At 43.5% G+C, this 22,829-nt stretch overlaps 1 protein-coding gene across 1 annotated transcript in view; it reads left to right on the top strand.

Moving 5' to 3' along the window:
• Window positions 1–22,611, top strand: part of LOC126092259 (sodium-coupled monocarboxylate transporter 1-like) — a 196,587-nt gene extending 173,976 nt beyond the window's left edge. The window contains exons 14-15 of the mRNA XM_049907769.1: window positions 18,052–18,244; window positions 22,168–22,611. Of these exons, the coding sequence (XP_049763726.1) occupies window positions 18,052–18,244; window positions 22,168–22,230 (256 nt within the window). The 3' untranslated portion in view covers window positions 22,231–22,611. The remainder of the gene's footprint in view (window positions 1–18,051; window positions 18,245–22,167) is intronic.
• The last annotated feature ends 218 nt before the right edge of the window (window positions 22,612–22,829 follow it).

The following is a 22,829-nucleotide window of genomic DNA, read 5'->3' as shown; positions in this document are numbered from 1 at the left end:
AAGTTTAACATCCCAGAACGCTCAGACATTGGGGGACTGATGACCTTCGCTGTTTAGTCCCCCTTAAACATCCCAACAACCACCAACCACCACCGCTCAGACATAGGCGTTAAGGAAATAAATCACAGTGATGCTGGATTTAACTGATTTATGATGACAAAATTATCGCCATTTGTTCGTCTGCAGACGAGGATAGTGAAGATGGAGTAGCTGACAAAGTTGGCGCTCGATCTGAAACATTACGAGACATACAGAAACAACAACATAGCGTAACAAAACAATGCTTTACTTGGAATGCCAGTCGGAAACTATTTCAGCCGAATCAAAGCCGTCAAAACGCCTCAATCACCGTGCTGCACGTAAAGGACGTATGAAATCGACCCAAAAGAAACCTACCTATTATTTAAGTGTCTAAACTTACAGTTTTATTTTCAATATCTCGTAAAAATATACGTGGCGCCTCGAGTAGTCCCATGTTGGAGATGTCATAGGAATACAGTGCTGCGAATGGGATTTCCACGTTTTTAAATACTGACCTGACCTATCCTCGTAGCATGGAGGTGGGGTCCCATGTGCCATTCGATATTCAAGGGCCATTGAGTAGCATGTCGTAAATTGTGATTGTGTACCCATTTCTATTCCTCCGATTACAGCGCCATCTGTGGCGAAACGAAGAAAATGCTTCGGACAAAACGTATGTAGATTTTACCGTAGAATCGTAATCTGCAATAAAAAACGGGGGTTCCCTCTGAAGATTTCAAAGCTGTCCTCCACCACCCCTCTCCTCCCCAACGACGAACGGGTTGGGGCGGCGGATCAAGTGTGGTATCGTTAAATGTCCCCCTCCAACAGAAACAAGTTGTTATAATTTTTTTGTGATCTCATGAGTCGTTTTTCAGTTAAAATAAACACGCTATTTGTATCAGATCCTTGATAGTGATACCCCACGTATGGGCCTTACAATAATTAACAATCGCTTGTGGTTCCTGTCTCCCAGCTGGGACATCGGCACAACATGTTGTATGATTTAATTGTGTGGTATTTTATTTGTGACATGCTGGTGTCTCTGCCCACTTTTTATTACGATTTGACGCAACATCACTATATGTGACTTCCAGTGTTGTAGAAATAATGCACATCTAATAATGTTATGAGATCCGATGATGACAGCTTAGGTCTTCCGAAACCGGTAATAGTAATAAAAAGAATTACAAGCAATCTTGGAAAACTCGATTCTCAAGTGTAGTATAACTATAGATGAAAGTAAAAACGTTCGTAGTCATTTCACAAAAAAGAAAGAATGGACTTTTACGGTAGGTGTTGTCGCACACTTTATGCGCTGCTTAGAATAGCATTTTTTGTGAGAAGACTATAGAAGAGAGAGGCCATAGTTATGGTTCTGTGGCTCAGTGGTTATATGCCAGGGTTCAGATTCAAAAAGGTAGGCTCCGATCCAAAGTGGATTCTAGGATTCTTTTCGTTCACCTCTGACAATGATATGTTAGTGTGAAAAATGTCAAGAAGCTTCTCCGTGGTACGGACTTTATCTTAAGGTGAGTAAGTTAGTTCTAAACTGGGAAGAAGGTGAATGCATACTAAAGGCAACATGACCATCCTTACTAATGTCCTGTGGTGTGCAAATCAACCTTCAAGGTGAGGATAGCTTCGCTTTTTAATGTCAAAACGAAGTTCAAATGTGTGGCAGTACTTTTTGCAACCGAAGACTTGCTTTTACTGTGTGGAAATGACGATTATTTATGAAGTACAGCAAGTTAAAAGTAACAGTGTTCCTGTTACACCAGAAGACAGATTCCCAATCTGGAGAGTTTGGAGCGACAGGTATGCTATTATTTTACTATTGTGTTTTGTTGTTGCGGTCATCAGTCCGAAGACTGGTTTGATGCATGTCTGCTTGCCACTCTAAACTGTGCAAGCCTTTTCACTTCCGAATAACTACTGCAATCTACGTCATTCTGAATCTGCTTACTGTATTCATCTCTTCGTCGTCCTCTACGATTCTTACCCCCCCCCCCCCCCCGCCCCCTCCACTTCCCTCCAATATTAAACTGGTGACCCCTTGATGTCTCGGAATGTGTCCTGTAGTCAAGTTGTGCAACAAATTTCTTGTCTCCCCAATTCTGTTCTCTACCTCCTTATTACTTACGTAATCTACCCATCTAATTTTCAGCGTCCTTCTGTAGTAACACATTTCAAAAGCTACTATTCTTCTCTTGTCTAAACTATTTATCGTCAAAGTGTTACTTCCATACATGGCTACACTACATAAAAATGTCTTCAGAACAGACTGCCTAGCACTAAATTCGATATTAACAAATTTCTCTTCTTCAGAAACGATTTTCTTGCTGTTGCCAGCCTTCATTTTATGTCCTTCTTACTTGGGACATCATCAGTTATTTTGCTGCCCAAACAGCAAAATTCATCTACTGCCTTTACTGTCTCGTTTCCTAATCTGATTCTCAAAGCATCAACGATTTAATTCGACTGCATTCCATTATCATTGTTATCCTTTTGTTAATGTTGATCTTATGTCCTACTTTCAAGACACTGTACATTCCCTTCAACCGCTCCTCTAATTTCGTTCTGTCTATGACAGAATTACAGTGTCATCGGCAAACCTCAAAGTTTCTATTTCCTCTTCCTGAATTTTAATTCTTACTCCAAATTTTTATTTGGTTTCCCTTCGTACTTCTATTACAATTGCTGTGCTCCAGTGGTCAAGAGTTTCCAAAAGAAGCAGAATTAGTAGTGGTTATCTTTTGTAATGGGCCCCCAACTAAAGTGAGTGAACTGCTTGTTAGCTGAAGTACCTGATACAGAATGTAACTAGAGCTGTAGTTTCGAATCGTAAGTCACGTGAAACTTACTATTTATGCTCCCAGAGTTGACACAGTACGGTCTCATAGGGCACTGAACGGGCATTTGGTGGTTGCTCAGAGCACTGCTCTAAGTGAAACGTCCCCTTAGAAAAATTATACATGACTGTGCTTAAACTGACACAGAATATTTGTTTAGCGCAACGCAATCTGACTTTCAGTAATCCCTACAAGAGAATGGCCCTGATTAAATTAACCTATAGGTTTCACAAATCACTTACCTCACAAAAGTCTTAGTTACTCGAACTACTGCAATACAGCGAGCGCCACTACTGCCAGCTAAATAAAAGATTCAAACTACGGAACGCACTAACTGCTGATAGGCATAGTTTGCAAATGAAAGATTTTAATAGAGAACAAACAATGTATTTACCTTAATAGTCATAATATATAAGCAGTTCATGACATCCATTCTTACAAATGTACTGTTTCTGATGGACACACCTCCAGATTATCCATTCTCAAAAATCGGCCATCTCACTTCCTCACATCCACCACTGTTGGCGGCTCGCCTCCAACTGCGCAACGCTACGCGTTGTTCACATCAAGCTGCCCAACACTACAATGGCAGACAACAATGTAAACTAGCCGCAGACTGCACACAGCACAGCCAGTAATATTCATACAGAGCGCTACGTAACGATGCCAATAAGAAAACATACACATGCTACTTACATAAGATCTCGTAGGCGGCGCCTTCTCGACGTCGGCAGCCGCAGCAGGGCCCATCTTCCGAATTCCTACCTTTCGTCTTTACCTGTGTGCTAGAAATGTGATTTTGGACTGAAAATCGTTTGGATATTCTTGGAAGACAAGGGAGTAAAGTTTGTGGCAGGGACAAAATAATTTCCTCTCTTTGAATCAATTTTATTGAGGCTACTGTACAGCTTCACTTCAGTACAGCAAGAATATATGTCGAATGGGTCTGTCGAATGTTGTGATGAAGGAGCCACGCGTTATTTTCAGCGAATTTTCGTGCGTGAATATTACCTCTGTAACAACAGCATACCACCCACAATTAAAGTCTTAATCACCCAAAATGGTTCTCGGTCAAGAGAGCCATTGATCTCACTTTTGCCATATCGCGTCAGCGTGTACATTATCGACTCACAGGTTTCCGTCTTCTCATAAGTTTGTTGCACACATTTTCAAGAATTAATGCACTTGTACTACGTCATCCATCTGTATTCGGCAGCATTTAATCAAGTTAATGCCCCGACACTATTTTACACGCTCACGAGGGAACACGCCAGACACTCATTACGTCCTGGCCCCGTTTCTCGATGCCCTTGCCTCCGCTTACCGTTCGTGATGCCACACGGCGTCCGGCTATTGGATGTACTTCTCAGCGGATCTGGCTCGCTTCTGCTCCTTCCTTTCAATAGATTTCGTTCTGTACTATTTGGAATCACTCCAGACGCCCCATCACCCACAGAGAGAGAGAGAGAGAGAGAGAGAGAGGGAGAGAGGGGGGGGGGGGGGGAGGGAGACTCTCTAATCGGATTTCGGTTTGATACTTTTATGCCCTTTTTACAATTTCTGTGAACTTTAAACTTTTGCTTTCTTGCCGCCTCCCACCACTCAGATTGATTCCTCGTGAGGTTCTCTCACTCTGGCCTCCAAGCAATGCACAACACAAATTGTCCTACGTGTCACCATATTACGCACTCTTTCGTCATTCACATAAAATTCAGAAAAAAATAAATCGCCTCTTAAATGAAGCATGATCGTTACATCTTCATAACTATTAACTATTAATAATTCCAGAAATATAGACATTCAAAGTCAATACTGCTTCATTAAAGTACCGAAAAAGGAGTTACAAATTAAGGATGAACTGAAGATAAACAAGATCGGCCGCGAGCTGCCTGAAGGAAACGACATCAAACGAAAAACGATTAAATAACATAGCACAGCGGACAACGTCGCTTCTACGGCTCTGACAATGTAAAATAATGAACCAGTGTCATGTGAAAATTATATGTCAGTCCCCTAACAACCTGTTCTGCAATACTGCCCCTTTCCGAAGTAGTGAATTCATATGAAATATTTCTAGAAATGTTTTTCCTCTTCATTGTGTTGTAGAGGTTGCTCACTCCCTGCTGTCTATCTTCATTTATTTCTCTGAATGCACTCGTCGCCGTGTCTTCGGCAGTGGCTGGCGGCTTAGCAAGCCGACGAGGAATCTGCTGAACCCAGTGGCTGCCTCAGGCTGACGCATCTCGCTGCATCAACCGTGCGCCCACAGCAGTGACTTCTGGTAAGTGGGTTGTCGCCTGTGGTGTGGAACGTGTACCCATTCGGAAGCTTTGATCGAGGATGCGGTGACCGCAATGCATGTGTCACACACTGTTCTGGGAGTACACTGTACATCCCACATCCCTGCCCATGTTGTCCTATAGGATGGACCGCGATGTCGGATGCCTTGAGGTTGCGTTGAATGCTGATCCTGGCTTTCGATAGGCTGTCTGACCCAAGTTATGCTGGAGTTCAGAGCAGATTGTGGTGCAAGCTCGAAAGGTGTTGGTAGGCCTCTGTTCTATTCATCAGTAGCGGCCGGTAGTGGAGGATGGCTTCTATCATTTGCTGCTACGGGTCGGTGGTCATATCGTAACTTGGCAGGAATATGAGCGGTACTAGAATAATCTCAGACACAAGATGTTGCCACACAACAATCAGAGAATCGAGTGCGGACGACGTGAATGTCATTGATTTTACTGATCGACTGACACTAGCATAGCGAGGTGGACTGTTTATGGCGCCGAGGAGAGGCTGTGCTTCTTGACGTCACTCGTGATGGCCAAATCGGTTCTGCTCTTTACGAGTTGTCAGTGCTCTTCCGTTCTGTCACATTTGCTCAACCACTATCAGTGTTTTAACTAATTTGTCACACCCTTGAAGCGTGTTGTTGCATTTTCCTTAGCACTTTCTACACCATGTTTCGAGAGCAATGGAGCACGGTTGGTCTTCACTCGTGTAACAGTTTTCTGCTGAGCTCACTCGCACTCACAAACAGAAGTGTGTTGCACTTTTGGCGACCGACAAACCAAGTCGTAATATTTACGCCTAGTGGCTGCATTTTTATTGGTACTTCCATGTACTTGAACAACCTCGTTCGATTTGGATTTACTTTCTTGCTGTTGGAGAAGGGAGCGTCATGATCTCGGGAACCTTATCGTACCGTTCCCTGGTTGATTATGTCATTCTGGAAAGCGCAATGGATCAACACAAGTATACATCTATCCTTGGGGATCATGTCCACTCCTACAACTGGCTTGTTTTCCACGGCAGGGTGGTATCTACACCAGGAATGTGCAACGTGTTGCACTGTTCGCAGTGTACATACGTGGTTCGATGTACACCAGAATGAGTTTACTGTACTCCCCTGATCACCCACCGAGCGGGGTGGCGCAGTGGTTAGACACTGGACTCGCATTCGGGAGGACGACGGTTCAATCCCGCGTCCGGCCATCCTGGTTTAGGTTTCCCGTGATTTCCCTGAATCACTCCAGGCAAATGCCGGGATGGTTCCTATGAAAGGGCACGGCCGACTTCCTTCCCAATCCTTCCCTAATCCGATGACCACGCTGTCTGGTCTCCTTCCCCAAACCAACCAACCACCCCTGATCACCAAACTCCCCGGATTAAAACCCAATCGAGAATCTGTTGGCTTTTCCCATCATGGATCCTCAACCGAGATATCTAGCGCTGCTGCCCAAGACACTGGAGCTGGCATTCCTCCACATGACTGTAGGTACCCTCCAGAACCTCATTGATACTCTTTCTGCACGTCTTTCGTGACTTTACCGGTATAATTAAAGAGAATTGTACACTTTATGAGTTCAGCAGTCAGAAAGGCACAGCCGTACGCTTCAACTGAATGTCACAGATTTCGCTCAGATTGCTACCGACCAGTAAATTTTCAGAGCCCAGCCTTGCCCCCATTCGCAAAATTCATCAGTGATACCCCACTTCTTCAGATCAGTCTTTCACATTGTCAACCCTGTTCTCAACCTGTTGAGGGTCTTTCACTTCCTGTATTGGAGATGGTAGCCTGATCGTGGCTTCTCTTTTCCTATCCGTAATTCTCCAGGAGACTTTGTACGCCGCAGCTCAGTTTGGCAGGCTTCTGCTGAACTTGGAATTGGTGCTGCTGTAAGTAGGAAGCTCTATCTGGTTTTCAGTCGAGGTGGATAGGCGTGAGTTCCGAACAATGGATGCCTTAGCTCTATTTCTTGCTCCTTCTTTTTATTCTCTGCTGCTACTTCTCATATCTGGAGGTGCTGCACCCATGAATGGAATGATCTTGTTGACCGGGGTTGAGCTTAGACACCCTGTGAGCATGTGGCTTGTCTCATGCTTGGTTACATCAGCTTGGTTAGCATGTGCAGAATTCCTCCAGGATGATGCTGTGTACTCCGTAGCAGAGAACACAGAGCAAGTGCGGATGTTCGGAGGACGGTGGCTGCGTTCCCAAAAACACAATTGTTACTGGTACTCACTCGAGTGAAAGTGACTTCATTAGTAAACACTATTAATACGATTACTCTTCTTTTGCAATATGCTATCGAGAAAATTCCAGTCGTCGTCCTTCATCTCCTTCTCGAATGTGATGAAAAGACTGTAAACTATGATAGAGCCAATACATACTTAATGTCCGCCGTATTCTTGTAGAAGTCAAGGTCTGTTTGTTAAAGAGCTACGTTCTACCAACTGAGTAATGAATTCTATTTCATTCACACACTGTCCATCTGCACGTTCATATGAAAAACACTGATGGAAAAGAATTGCAATTCCAAGAAGTTGTGCGACATAAACGAAACTTGGAAGACGTGTTTCTACTTCTGAAAGATGTGAGGCTAGTAGCGCCTCTATAAGGATGCAAATCAAGTTCGCTTTAAATAAACGCCGTAACGGTTAGTTACCCCTGAGACTGGACATGGTGAACTGATGTTAGTCTAGAATACCCTTCAGGCAACAAAGACGCCATTATCAAAACCTCATTGAATTCGAACGAGGGCGTGTTCAAATGTGTGTGAAATCTTATAGGACTTAACTGCTAAGATGGTCAGTCCCTAAGTTTACACACCACTTAACCTAAATTATCGTAAGGACGAACACACACACCCACACCCGAGGGAAGACTCGAACCTCCGCCGGGACCAGCCGCACAGTCCATGACGGCAGCGCCTGAGACCGCTCGGCTAATCGCGCGCGGCGCACGAGTGCGTGTAATGGGCTATAGTAAGCTGATGGTGGCTCTGTGGAATTTAAGCATCTCCGTGCGAACTCGATAACAAAGATATATAGACTGTATTAAGCTACGGCAAAGAGATAATTATTCCGTGTTAGACAATGGAAGAGAGATGTTCTATGTCGGATTGAGAGGAGATTGTTAGAAGCCGCCATTAAGGCAGTAATCTATGTTTCATGGTATTGAAGAAAATAAATACATATAAAAGCACAAAAGGGGTATAAGGTGTGTAGAGTTCATAACCCTTAATCATTTCAAAAGAAATATTCAGTGATTATTTATGACGCAAGTCGTTCGGAAGTGTTGTGTGGTTTGACGGTGCGACCCGCAGTTTTACACGGTTTTGGGGGTTCGCCGAGAATATTTCTCTGAAGACCTAAATAATTTCATGAACTAATGATGGACGCGACATTCAATAGACATGACACAGCATAGCACTTGGTCGTACCGATCGATTTCCGTAGAGCGATAAATCATCTTCAGCGATTTCAGGTGGAGAAGTTCCAGCAAGGAGACTCAACGAGATCTGCTGCTGCGAAACGCGTGTGGTATTACCGTATTCTTTACCTTACGGAGAACAGTAAGCAATATAGACTTCATAAACACCGCAATCATAATTAAAAGGACTCAAATAAAAGGAGCAAACAGTGAAAAGGGATCGCTAAACCAAACTATAAATAAAAATCAATTAATAATAATACGCAATCACATTAATAAAACGATCATTAAATAATAGAGACAATAGAAAATAAGAACTTTAAAACCTGCAGCAGTAATTTGAACAACCGCCGGCACCATAGTGACACAAGGAACTGATTTACAAATCGCTTGCTTCGAGGACAGCTCCGGGCCAGCTGGCGTTCCACGGTCTCCAAACCACCGCCATTTGCGACTTCAACGGCGGTCACCAAGAGCTCACTGGAGGGCCAGGTGGCGGTCTGTTGTGTTTTCTGATAAAAGCTGCTTTTACCTCGCTACCAATTATGACCGTTTGTTTGTTAGAAGGAAGCCAGTTGAGGGCCTCCAAACAGTCTGCGCGCTATACACACTGGATCTACACCTGGCGTTATGGTTTAGGACATGATTTCTTACGACAGCAGGAGCAGTCTAGTGCACCGTGACTGCAGATTCGTACGTCAGTCTTGTGATTCGACGCGTTGTGAAGCCATTCGTGAACAGCATTCCAGGAGGTATTTTTCAACAGGATAATGCTGTTGATGTGAAATTTACAATTTTCCCGGTGAATTAAATGTTCGAAGAGATTTCGAGATTGCATCCGGTCCTCGTAAACTTCGTTCCACGATATTTAAGCTGAACACCTGCCAGTCATCTTCAGGTGAGCCGTTGAAGACCGGCTGCAATCCCGAAATCTCTTCGGACAGGATGCTTGTCCACATACTGCAGTTGTAACCCAACATGCTCTACAGAATGTCGATATTTTAGCATTGACCAACCTAGGGCAGCAGGCACGGAACTCTGTCCCACAAACTAATATCCGGTAGCTGTACAACACGATGTATGCTTGTTTTCATGCCTGCATTCAACATTCTGGCCATTACACCGGTTGTTAATGTACCAATATTTCACATTTGCAGTGGATTATCTTGCTCTTACTTTAACCTGTGATCTTGGAAAGTTAATCACTTAAATGTGTTGCCAAGACAAATGTCTTCCTGAAATTTCATTGCTCTGCACTGATTATTTAGTGGTGTTGTGATTTTTCTCCCATCCGTGTGTTTCACCCACACACTGTTCATTTGCACGTTAAGATGAAATATGACTCTTGCTCGCTGCACCATTCTCTTTCAGTTTAATGAAAACACGAGTAAACATTCTTGAAGCTAGTACTCCATGATTTGGGAATCGTCTACCATATTCTCTTCAACGAGCAACCGCGTTTCCTTTACAAAACCCGTACACGCATGCCACATTCATATAGTAAGAATTTGTATTATGTGCGGCGTGCTTGAACGATACAGCACAATTGGCGGACAAATCACGATCACAGTTGTCAACTTCCACTTTTTCAATTCAAGCACAACTTCACAACCGGAACTTCGAAGCAAAAATGACAATCGGCAAATAAACTTATATCAACTGGAGCACCAGTACCTGAAATGAAGACATACCTCCATTCAGCTATGTTTATGACCAATGAAAACTGGACACGTTATTTGGTATTTTTTATCCAAATTAGTCTGTACTACTAACTCATAAAATATATACTACACTGCTGCGCAAAACGTAAGGACGAATGTAAGTGTTGCACGAAGTGCCACTGCCAAGAAACATAGCTCGCTGAAACTTTTCCATAGATAGAATGAACGGCTACAGTGTGGTAAAAAAATGACATTTTTGATCAAATACTGTAATTACACAGAAGTCACTGCGATTTATGATGTTCCCTTGGACTATACAAAAGGCGAGACATGTTTCTTAATGGGGTGTGTGATCATCGTGGGCGGCAATGCGTATTGTGCAACATGCTCGCGACTAGTTTGTTACGGAGTTCTTGTGCCAGGGGGTATCTTTTTGTCAGCAGTACGGTTGATAACGGAGGGTTCGTTATTGGTAGATGTAGGTGGGCGACAATACGTCTCCTCAAAGTATCCCACACGTGCTCAGTGGGCTTTAAGTCGGGGTAACGGGAACCAATCCATTCCCCGAATATGCTCTCATTTCAACAGCTCCTTCATTTGGGTTGTTGAATACGGTCGAACAGCATCATACAAAACCATCATGTTCGGACGCAGCCCTGAAGAGACAGACATGGGGAAGAAGTGCAGCGTCAGATTAACGTATTTAAAGATTTGGAGGTCAGTACGAGCATGGAATATTATGCCTCCTCACAGCGTAACACCTGAACAACGGAAACGATCACGTTCCATCATGTTCCTGGGAGTATCACGTGTTCTTACAGTAACCTCCCCACAAAATTCCTTCACATGTAGTGTAACCTCAAAACAGAAAAATCCCTAAACTTCTCAACAGTAAAAATTATGATTATGTCGTTCACATTCAGTGTAACGTCCCAAAAAAAAAAAAAAAAATCAGTAACCTGGTAACAATACAATGTAACTAACCTCTCAATTAAATTGTCGCTTACTTATAACTTTTCAATAATTGACTGTGAATTTAACCTGGTAAATTTTGGACGTCAGCAGTGCTGCGTCATGGCCCTGAAAGATCATTCTGAATAAAAAAGAAAAATTCTTACCTCAATGAAGTCGCCGGATAACGCATATGTATCTGCTCTTACAATAAATTTTTCTGGCACAGCCCTGTGCAATGCTGGCCGATAGATTTGTCATTTATGAAAAGAAACAACTGATTTTTCTTTAGCAATAATCGGGATGATCATGGATTGGAGAAATTAGTAAATTCTTTAAATTGAAATGAATGGTTGTTAAAAGTTACTTTTTATGAGAAAGATTATTATTAGGACATTTTTAAAACATTTACATGGGACTTGAGATAACAATACTACATATGCGCGAGGCTGCTTTTACCTTATACAATAATGCTCAGGCTCCAGCATCGCTGCACCACGACCGGCCCAGCCAACACGATACACCAGACCAGACTAGACTGCTCGCTAACAACTTACTCCTACTGCTACACAGTTTCTACTCAGTCAACACTGCTCTCTGGTCTGAGATTCTCTTATACCTTAGATATCGCAGGAAGCGCGTGAGCAATACATCGAAATTACATCTGCTCGGACCTCTTACATTACCTCCCGCCATGTGACGATGCTTCTATTAGTGTAAAACACGATCGTTTGACGGCTCGTGTGTTATGGAGTCGGAAGTGATAATGTTCCATGCACATACTGACCTCCAAATCTTTGAACCCGATACATTCAGCGGTCAACGTCATTGTGGCGCTGTACTCCGTGCCCATGTGTGTCTTTTCTGTGGTGCATTCGCACCTCATGATTATGTGCGACCGCACTGAACGGCGAAGGTGGAGGAACACTTGGAAGGGGTAGATATTCCACAAATGGACCGGACTGCCCGTTCCCACGATTTAAGGGGAGGTTTACTATCCTTTGGTTCAAAAAATTGATTTTTTAAATTGCACTTTTTGATCGATAAAAGTGTTTGGAATGCACTCCTGAAACGGTTTTACCGAATACGGAACGGAAATGTTTGTTATTCGCGGTTGAACAAAAAAAAATGCACTTGCCCAAAATCGGCCTTTTCACGCAACAATTTTTTTCTTTCGGAGGACGAGTTATTGTACCGCTGCTTGGGCGGAAACACACAAAATTCTAATGAAAGTTTGAACGCGTGTGTTTGGAAATTAGCCCCCAATCATTTGCATTCTGGTGCGGAGACTGTGCAGACTGCGACTTTCCTGGCAGTGAGCAACTTCAACGAAGGGTATTCTGCAGTTCTGAAGACCATGACAACGATGGGCGTCACCCTGGGACTCTATTCGACGCAGTTCGCCAAGCATTCGCACGACCACCGGATTCAAGCGGCCGAAAACCGCTTGTCACCGGCCGTGCGAGCGGCTCTGGAGCAGCGCAGGATGGCCCAGATCGAGCAGAACGCTCTCTATGAGGAAGAGGAAGGGCTAGTGTGTGGACGCGGAACAGCAGATTGAACGTACGTTGCATAATATTGCGTTTATATGTAGTCAAAACTTCAAACGCGTTTTTCTCGAAATTACGTCTTTTTTATCGCGCGGTATGGTAACTTCAAGTCTATTGCACCGATTGGCATGATTCTTTGTTTCCGATGAAGCTAACTAAATTATCTAGGAGTTGTACCACTTTTATTCCGATCCATCAACTATAAATATTTTTACTTCACCGATGAAGTCGAAAAATCGATGAAAGAAACTCTATTTTTTTTTCAAATGCCCGCCATTTTGGTTTCCTATGGTCCAAATAACTTAAGCTACGTACAATTGTCCGCAGCTCGTGGTCGTGCGGTAGCGTTCTCGCTTCCCGCGACCGGGTTCCTGGGTTCGATTCCTTACGGGGTCAGGGATTTTCTCTGCCTCGTGATGACTAGGTGTTGTGTGATATCCTTAGGTTAGTTAGGTTTAAGTAGTTCTAAGTTCTAGGGGACTGATGACCATAGATGTTAAGTCCCATAGTGCTCAGAGCCATTTGAACCAATTTTTTTTTACGTACAACTCCTAAAGAATTTCCTGGCAGATTAAAACTGTGTGCCTACCGAGACTCGAACTCGGGACCTTTGCCTTTCGCGGGCAAGTGCTCTACCAACTGGGCTACCCAAGCACGACTCACGCCTCGTCCTCACAGCTTTAATTCCGCCAGTACCTCGCCTCCTACCTTCCAAACTTCACAGAAGCTCTCCTGCGAACCTTGCAGAACTAGCACTCCTGGAAGAAAGAATATTGCGGAGACATGGCTTAGCTACAGCCTGGGAGTTGTTTCTGGAATGAAATTTTCACTCTACAGCGGAGTGTGCTCTGATATGAAACTTCCTGGCAGATTAAAACTGTGTGCCGGACCGAGACTGGAACTTGGGACCTTTACCTTTCGCGGGCAAGTGCTCTACCAACTGAGCTACCCAAGCACGACACACGCCCCGTCCTCACAGCTTTAATTCCGCCAGTACCTCGCCTCCTACCTTCCGAACTTTACGGAAGCTCTCCTGAGAACCTTGCAGAACTAGCACTCCTGAAAGAAAGGATATTGCGGAGACATGGCTTAGCCACAGCCTGGGGGATGTTTCCAGAATGAGATTTTCACTCTGCAGCGAAGTGTGCGCTGATATGAAACTTCCTGGCAGATTAAAACTGTGTGCCGGACCGAGACTCGAACTCGGGACCTTTGCCTTTCGCAGGCAAGTGCTCTACCAACTGAGCTACCCAAGCACGACTCACGCCCCGTCCTCACAGCTTTAATTCCGCCAGTACCTTGCCTCCTACCTTCCAAACTTGACAGAAGCTCTCCTGCGAACCTTGCAGAACTAGCACTCTTGGAAGAAAGGATATTGCGGAGGCATGGCTTAGCTACAGCCGGGGAGTTGTTTCTAGAATTAAATTTTCACTCTACAGCGGAGTGTGCACTGATATGAAACTTCCTGGCAGATTAAAACTGTGTGCCGGACCGAGACTCGAACCCGGGACCTTTGCCTTTCGCGGGCAAGTGCTCTACCAACTGAGCTACCCAAGCACGATTCACGCCCCGTCCTCACAGCTTTAATTCCGCCAGTACCTCGCCTCCTACCTTGCCCGCGAAAGGCAAAGATCCCGAGTTCGAGTCTCGGTCCGGCATAGAGTTTTAATGTGCCAGGAAGTTCCTATCAGCGCACACTCCGCTGTAGAGTGAAAATTTCATTCTAGAAACTCCTAAAGAATCTTATATACTTCGCTAACGTCAACTCAATTTTGATTTCAGCCGAGCCGGCTGACCTGTGATATACCGCGCGTGGAGGTCTACGTCGAAATTTTGTTTCGTTCCGACGGCACTTCCGCCTTTGCTCGTCCACATTTCCGGTCGAAAAAATTCCAGTTTGTAGAGGAAATATCAATAAACATTTTGACCAAATTTTACAGTGATATCTATAACACATCCCGAGAAAAAATTCTCAAAAAGCATGCTTTTTTTCGGGCCAAAGATGGTAAACTTCTCCTTAAATCCCATCGAGCACGTGTGGGATATGTTGGTGGGACGTATTGCAAAATGTCCGCATAAATAAACGACCATCCAACGGATGGAAACCGCGGCTGTTGGAACCCCCTACCACAAAACTCATCACTAACCTTGTGGCCAGCTCGGCAGCACGTTGCAGAGCATGCATTGCCGTCCGTGGTGGACGTACACCCTATTAAGAGCCATATACCGCCTTTCGTAATGTCCAGGGGACCATCATAAAACGCGGGGACTTCAGCCCGATCGGGCTGCCAAGGAGGCCTGCAGAGAGCAGGATGTGGTCCAGTGTCCTGTTCCCTTGCAGTCTGTCATTTCTGCACTCCACAAGAAGTGCATGGAGTTGTGGGAGGAAGAATGGCTGGCGGTGACGGCCAATGAACTGCGGTTGGTGAAGTCAACAACTCGGCCGTGGCGTACCTCCTGCCGGGTGCTCAGGCGGGAAGAAGTGACCCTCACGCGTCTTCGGATTGGGCACTGTCCTCTCACACATAGTGATCCTCCGATTTGTGATGCTTGTGGTGTGCACATCTCTGTCCGGCACATTTTAACAGACTGCATTTTATATCGTGATGTAGGGGCAGAAGCATAAGTTGATGGGAATGTGCCCTATGTTTTAGCTAATGATGAGATGTGTGTGTCTAGGGTTTTAAAGTTTTGTGATGTGTCTGGACTCTGGCCTAAACTTTTAGGCTGGAGGATTTAGTGTATTGCAAAGTGGGTGGCTCTTCCCTTTTTCCTTGCGGTGAGCCAGCCACTACCATCTGCTATATTATTTTACCTCCCTCTACCACTTTCTTGCTGCGTTGTCCATGTTTTACAGCTGGCGGCATGCTTCGGTGTGGGTAGGCACATATTTTTCCAAGCTAGTTTCCTGTGTCTTACGTTTTGTTTTATCTTATTGTTCTGAGTCTTTTCTTGACACCCATCTCAATCTGTTACTGAGCGGGCGCTGAAGACCTTGCCGTCATGCGCCCTTAAAACCCTCTCCATCATCATCACCATCATCCTATGATCCCCTGTATAGCGTAACATTTCGCTCGACGTGAACCATTTATTAGCTACACCATCGTTTTCATGAAACCTAATTTTTTAAGTAATTGTTGTTCTTCACACTGCCAGCTAAAAACTGCATCCCAATATAAGGTTAAGCTAAAAAATCTGTCATGTAATTAGATGTAAGGATGTTGCCACAGTACCCTATGTTTACAGACTTATTTGCATTCTTCCTACACTGCCCAAGGGATTAGAATATTTAGCCCACGATCAGTTAAGAAAATACCTAAGTACAAACAATTACTAGGTTTCCGTAAACATCGCAGTACAAAATATCTCTCAATGAAGGTAACAGATGACCTGAAGATTGCCATGGATGCACAAAAGGCAGCTATCAAGGGTTTCATAGACTTCTACAAAGCGTTTGACACAGCCGACTACGACATTTTACTTGCCACATTTAGCAGTATAAATTTCTCGCCAAGTCCAGTGCAGCGGTTTCGCTGATAGCTGACGTTTCCCGAGCAATGCGTCATGTCCGGCACCTTAAAGTCGCAGCGCAGGCGGGTAGTATCAGGCGTCCCCAATGGTTTGATATTAGGTCTTATACTCTTTTCATTATATGTAAATGATGTGTCATTAGTTTTCTCTTACCGCAAATACCACATCCACGTGATGACGTCCAGCTGTATCTAAGAGCAAAACCAGGAAAACTGAAGAAAGCTTTCAAGAATCTGACTACCGGCTTTATACACTACGCAAAATACGGGGTCCATCCAAAACCTAAGCGGCGCTAAGTCTAGGCTCATTGGCCCGAAGTATTGGGAATCTCTACCGTCTTTAATCCTAAGTCGGGCTACTATCAACTTATCCTCTTCAACAACAAGTCGAGGAGTAATAACAGATTAAAGTCTAAATTGGACTAGGCAAGGGACTACAGTGTCCAAGAATGCATCATCGTCTCTCATTGTCATACACAAATATAAAAAGCTCTTGACCTGAAAAGGAAATTTGAGCAAACATACCTCCAGTTATCGATAACAGCGATGTTATGCGGCAAGGCCTTTCTCAGGAAAGCCTATAGGCCTGGAATTAACCATGAATGCCTGTGTTCGTTATATCTGTGATGTTCGATTCCTTGTCCATATTTCATCATAATGTGCACTGGTATCCCGGCTGCCTGCAAGCAAGTGCTGAATTTTCTATACCCTCTGTGATCTCTACTGTCCTTTCAACGTACAATGTTCCTCGTATCTCTTCTCGACCATAACGCTTTCGTCAGAACAACATGGCAGAAAAATCCGCTCTTTGGCTCACTTCATGTTTGAGACCCTTTCAGTAGCAGGAACCCGACTCTGGAAAAACCTCCCGCGTCATATTAGAGAACTGCATAGCATCTCCAGCTTCAGAAGACAATTAATGACATATCTGCTAAAGCAACAATAAGAATGAACATTGTCCCTGTACACACTCGTTGCTCTGTACATCCCTCTTTCCAACCTGATCTTCGTCATTTCCCAATGTTCTTAGTCGATGTACTCTCCTTAAATTTCCTTTTCCCAGAACTCGCTATATCACGAAACATCTATTTTGTCCACCTATAAATTCTTATTATATCTGCCACTATCATTATTGCAGGAGTTGAAAATATCGCTTCAGTTGTAAATTACTTTATTTTCACACGACCGGTTTCGGACTGTTATAAGCCCATCCTCAGGTGCTTATGAGCGTTCATAGGCAGCACACCGCGCCTGGTACACGCGGCGATCGGGGCCACAGCACAGCTACGACACCTGACGATGGGCTTATAAGAGTCCGAAACCGGTCGTATGAAAATAAAGTAATTTACAACTGAAGTGATATTTTCAACCTCTGCTACAATGCTCAGTTGCAGATGTTCTGCCAACAGGATTGTTTGTACTATCATTATTGTTATTATTGCCACTGTTATTATTAATATTATCACTGTTACTGGCAGCGGCTGCTGTAATACAAGTACTGCCAGTATTAACTTTATTTGTTAGTGAACAGTATTATTTACTCACACTGCCACTTCATGGATTCAAATAATTTTAATGCTATTTGTCATATCAAAACTGTTACTTCTTAGGTAACTGTGATGTAAGAAAGGCACTGTACTGGTGAAACTCTGGATCGATGTGAGAGAGGGCCTGGTGGCTCTAATCAGACCAGGTTAAATAAATAAATAAGGTACTTGTGCTCGTAGTGTATAGCATTTCCTGTGGTAATAAAAAAGAATGGACTGCTTGCAGTGACGTGTGGTCTGGATACCGGGTGTCTCCCATGTGGTACACGATGATTGGCTGGACGATCATGCTGGTGGTGTCCCTGCTGGTGAGCCTCGTGGTGCGGCCGGGGGAGCAGGAGCCACGGCCGGGGGCCAACCTGTTCAGTCCGCTGGTGCGACGTTGGCTGCCTGTAGATCCACTCGAGAAGAGCTACAAGGTACACACCTGCAGAACTACTTATGCATACAACCTCTTCTAACTACTGTTCAGTACATGGTACTACATGTTAGAATGTCTTCCCATTACAATGACGCTTCGAGTGCGGGAGGAATGACAACTTACATGCATTCTTGAATGATGTAATTGGTCTAATCTTGCCTTCACGATCGCTACACGACCGATAAATGGGGAGCTGAAGAATATCTCTAGATTCTTCACTCAGCACTTGTTCATCAGGATTATGAGGAAGCAAACTTCGGGCATCTGCAGCTGAAGGTATGGATCCTTGAAACAATAAACCGCAAACAGTTTTGTATTATCGTTTAATAATACTACCGGCTTCCCAGTGATGGAGTTGCATGTTCAGGTACATCTAAATAAAGAGGAATAACACATGAAGGATTGAGAAATTATATAAACAAAAAATAGAAATGGCAACAATCTAGGGAGGATAAAATACACTGAAGCGCCAAAGATACTGGTATAGGCATGCGTATTCAAATACAGAGATATGTAAACAGGCAGAATACGGCGCTGCGGTTGGCAACGTCTACAAATGCAAACAAGTGCCGACCTTTGTGGCCGAGTGCTTCTAGGCGCTTCAGTCCGGAACCACGTGGCTGCTATGGTCGCAGGTTCGAATCCTGTCTCGGGCATGGATGTGTGTGATGTCCTTAGATTAGTTAGGTTTAAGTAGTTCTAAGTCTATGGGACTGATGACCTTAGATTGGTTCAAATGGCTCTGAGTGCTATGGGACTTAACTTCTGAGATCATCAGTCCCCTAGAACTTAGAACTACTTAAACCTAACTAACCTAAGGACATCACACACATCCATGCCCGAGGCAGGATTCGAACCTGCGACCGTAGCGGTAGCGCGGATCCAGACTGTAGCGCCTAGAACCGCACGGCCACCCCGGCCGGCATGACCTTAGATGTTAAGTTCCACAGTGCTCAGAGTCATTTGAACCATTTGAGCAAGCAAGTGTCTGGTGCAGTTGTTAGGTCGGTTAGTGCTGCTAGAGTGGCAGGTTATCAAGATTTAAGTGAGATTGAACGTGGTGTTATAGTGGGCGCATGAGCGATGGGACACAGCATCTCCGTGGTAGCGATGAAGTGGGGATTTCCCCGTACGACCATTTCATGAGTGTACCGTGAATGTCAGTAATCCGGTAAAACATCAAATCTCCGACGTCTCTGCGGCCGGAAAAAGAACGGCACCAACGACGACCGAAGAGAATCGTTCAGCGTGAAAGAAGTACAATCCTTCCGCAAATTGCTGCAGATTTCAATGCTGGGCCATCAACAAGAGTCGCGGCATGAATCATTCAACTAAACATCATCGATATGGGCTTCCGGAGCCGAAGGCACACTCGTGTACCCTTGATGACTGCACGACACAAAGCTTTACGCCTCACCTGGGCCCGTCATCACCGACATTGGACTGTTGCTTGGCCGGACGAGTTTCGTTTCAGATCGTATTGAGATGATGGAGGTATACGGGTACGGAGACAACCTCATGAATCCATGGACCCTGCAAGTCAGCAGGGGACTCTTAAAGCTGGTGGAGGCTCTGTAATGGTGTGGGGTGTGTGCAGTTGGAGTGATATGGGACCTCTGATACGATTCAAATGGCTCTGAGCACTATCGGACTTAACATCTGACGTCATCAGTCCCCTAGACTTAGATCTACTTAAACCTAACTAACCTAAGGACATCTCACACATCCGTGCCCGAGGGAGGATTCTAACCTGCGACCGTAGCAGTCGCGCGGTTCCGGTCTGAAGCGCCTAAAACCGCTCGGCCACAGCGGCCGGCAGAAGTGTGTCAACGAACCCTTTTCTCCCAAGAAGTCGACCTCAGTATACAGTCAGCTACTAGGCTGTGCTACAACGTCAGCCATACTGATGTGTAAGTCTGTGCTTGCGATGCACGCTCAGTCCGTGCGAGACACAGGAAGAGAGACACATAAATGACGTAGTAAATGGCAGGATTGCCAGCAGTGTTGGTAGCATTGGTAGGGAAAGACACATAAATGAATATGTGAGAGAGAAACTGGGAGCTGACAACTTCACTTTGTATTTTTTTATTTGCTTGTTTTGCACATCATTATAACTGTACATCATTCAGTGTTAATCTATTGTGTATTTTACACCCTTACAAAAATATGAATAGCATTTTATAAGTAAAAGAATTAGTTGATAGCGTAACTACTGCGCTTTTGTGTAATCAAAGCATTTACTTTTGGTGAAATTGCAGACACAAAAAAAATCTACGTGATTATTGTTGTTATTTTGTACTCAACAGAACATTCTTTACCATGATCAAAGGCAAGAGTTTTCTGTTATTGTTGATCACTGACAAGCCTGTTCATGAATAACGGAAACGCGTTTCATATAACCTGAATGAAGTACTGAAGCAATGTTTGATACGGGTTTGTTTTGCGTTTTCTTTCAATTTTACCTTGTAAAAGGAAATTATGTTTTCTAGCGCTAAATGACAAATTTTTATTTTTTTTTATTTTTACTGCAACATCCCTCCGTTTCACGTTACAAATTAACAATTTTCGAATAAAACCACAAACAAACATTTACACTTTCAATTTTGCTATAAGTACTGTTTGTTTGCAAGTAACAGACAGAAGGACAACTGTGCAGAACAACAATGTTGCGTAAGTTATCTGGCATTTTATATATCCTCGCTCAGTTTCTAGACGGTTCACAGCTTCTGGTTGCTAGCGTAATTTAGTAAGATACTGATCGCATACGCAGACAAAGCGATCGGAATGAGGTGATATCCGATAAGTATGCAGCGCACCCAACTTACAGGTAACGTAGTAACTGTCTTAACTGACGAAGACTCCTAGGAAAACTATCCTAGTCCACACTTGCTTATGACAGTCTATGGTAGCCTATGGTAGTTTTACACGAACGAGCAAGAGATGCCACATGGTGACGTGGAAAAATGCACCTTGTTTGCAGACGAATTCGCCAGCGACCGACAGTCACTGAGGAAACAAGTGATTTGCGTTTGGCACATTGTGCCTTTATACGAGATAAAGTTTAATCTACAGTATATACATTTTACATAATTTAATTCTGAGGACATTTCAGATTCAAATTCCATCATTGTAGTTACTACTGGCAGCTTTATAAAGATAAAAATCAACCGAAAAAATAAGTTTTACAGTATTTCTGGTGAAGCCATAACGTCAGAAGTTAAGAATCTTTGCATTTATGAAGAAAATGAATCATGCCCGCTTTGGCGTTAAAACTGATGACTGGGGCGAAAGCTTATAGTCTCATGTATGCTGTTCAAGTAGTGTTGAAAGTCTTGTTGCACGTACATGAAGATAGATTTCCCTCAGGTCGTGTTTAGATCATTTTCTAGAGAGTGCAGGCGTTACAGCAAGGTACACGACGAAGAGTTTCGAATAGATGCTCCAGAGCTATTAGGGTCGTTTGAATATGAACATGCCTGCAGACAGTTGGTGGTCCTCCAGATAGATTTTTCAGAGGCTACCGCATATGAAAGTCTTTGAGAACGTTTGATCTTCGCCAGCTATTTCATTTGTACATTGCATACATACGTATGTATCCGATAATATAATTGTGGATATATTTTTATAATACTGTATCAGTCATTTAAAAACACTCGTATTTTAACTACGAGACAAAACCAAATCTTTATCTGGCATATATAATGAAGTTCATTACAGTTTTTTCCAGCTTTTCATGCATATTGTCGGAATTCCTTATTGCTAGTCGTAAGAAAAATTGAACAGCTTGTCTACAAATCAGATGTTTGGTTTTACACAATTTATGGTCAAATAAATCGTAGAATCCCATTTTGTTATGAGTCATCTTTCCGATGTTTATCATTCCGTTGGGTATTAATAACAGATGATGTTTGTTTGTTCCAGACGGTAGAAATGCGGATAATATCGACAGAGGAGGAAAGAAGAAAGTTGAAAGACGTAGACTGAAGCAGCAGCTTCTATCCTGGCATTAGATGCACCTCTTACCAGTATTACGGAGCTCAGATCATCTTCTTTAAGAATTGAAATTCTATTATCACCGTATGAATGCTGATGGAACTTATATCAATCAAGTGAGCTCAATTACAGCAGCTGTTTTCTAAATAACTGATGGGTGAGACACTGAGTATGTGTGTGCGTAATTTGTACAGGAGAGCAGCACGCAGCCAACATTCGGAGAAGAACGAAACATTATTCTCTATTAGATAAATTTCTTTCATAGTTAATTGAGTGGTGATATTAATTTTATGAAGAGACAATTACGTTCTGTTTCACTGAATGTGATAAACGTAGATGGGCAATGAAAACAAAATTTGCTTATACGCATGACGGCTTGGCAACGCTGATAACGTATAACATTATGTATATATATATTTCTCCAGATTAGTATGTATGAGCCTGTTTTCATCATAAATAAATTTTAATAAGATATTTATAAACAAATAAATATAACGTTATAAATACCGTATTCCTAATGAGAGTGAAATATTGTAAATACGTATTTGTATCTGACCAGTTTCATGGACAAATAAACAAAGTGTATGTTA

Source organism: Schistocerca cancellata, chromosome 7 (assembly GCF_023864275.1).
Source record: "Schistocerca cancellata isolate TAMUIC-IGC-003103 chromosome 7, iqSchCanc2.1, whole genome shotgun sequence".
Lineage (NCBI taxonomy): Eukaryota > Metazoa > Arthropoda > Insecta > Orthoptera > Acrididae > Schistocerca > Schistocerca cancellata.
Note: the sequence above shows the minus strand (reverse complement) of the source record. Positions and strands in the feature narration are given on the sequence as shown.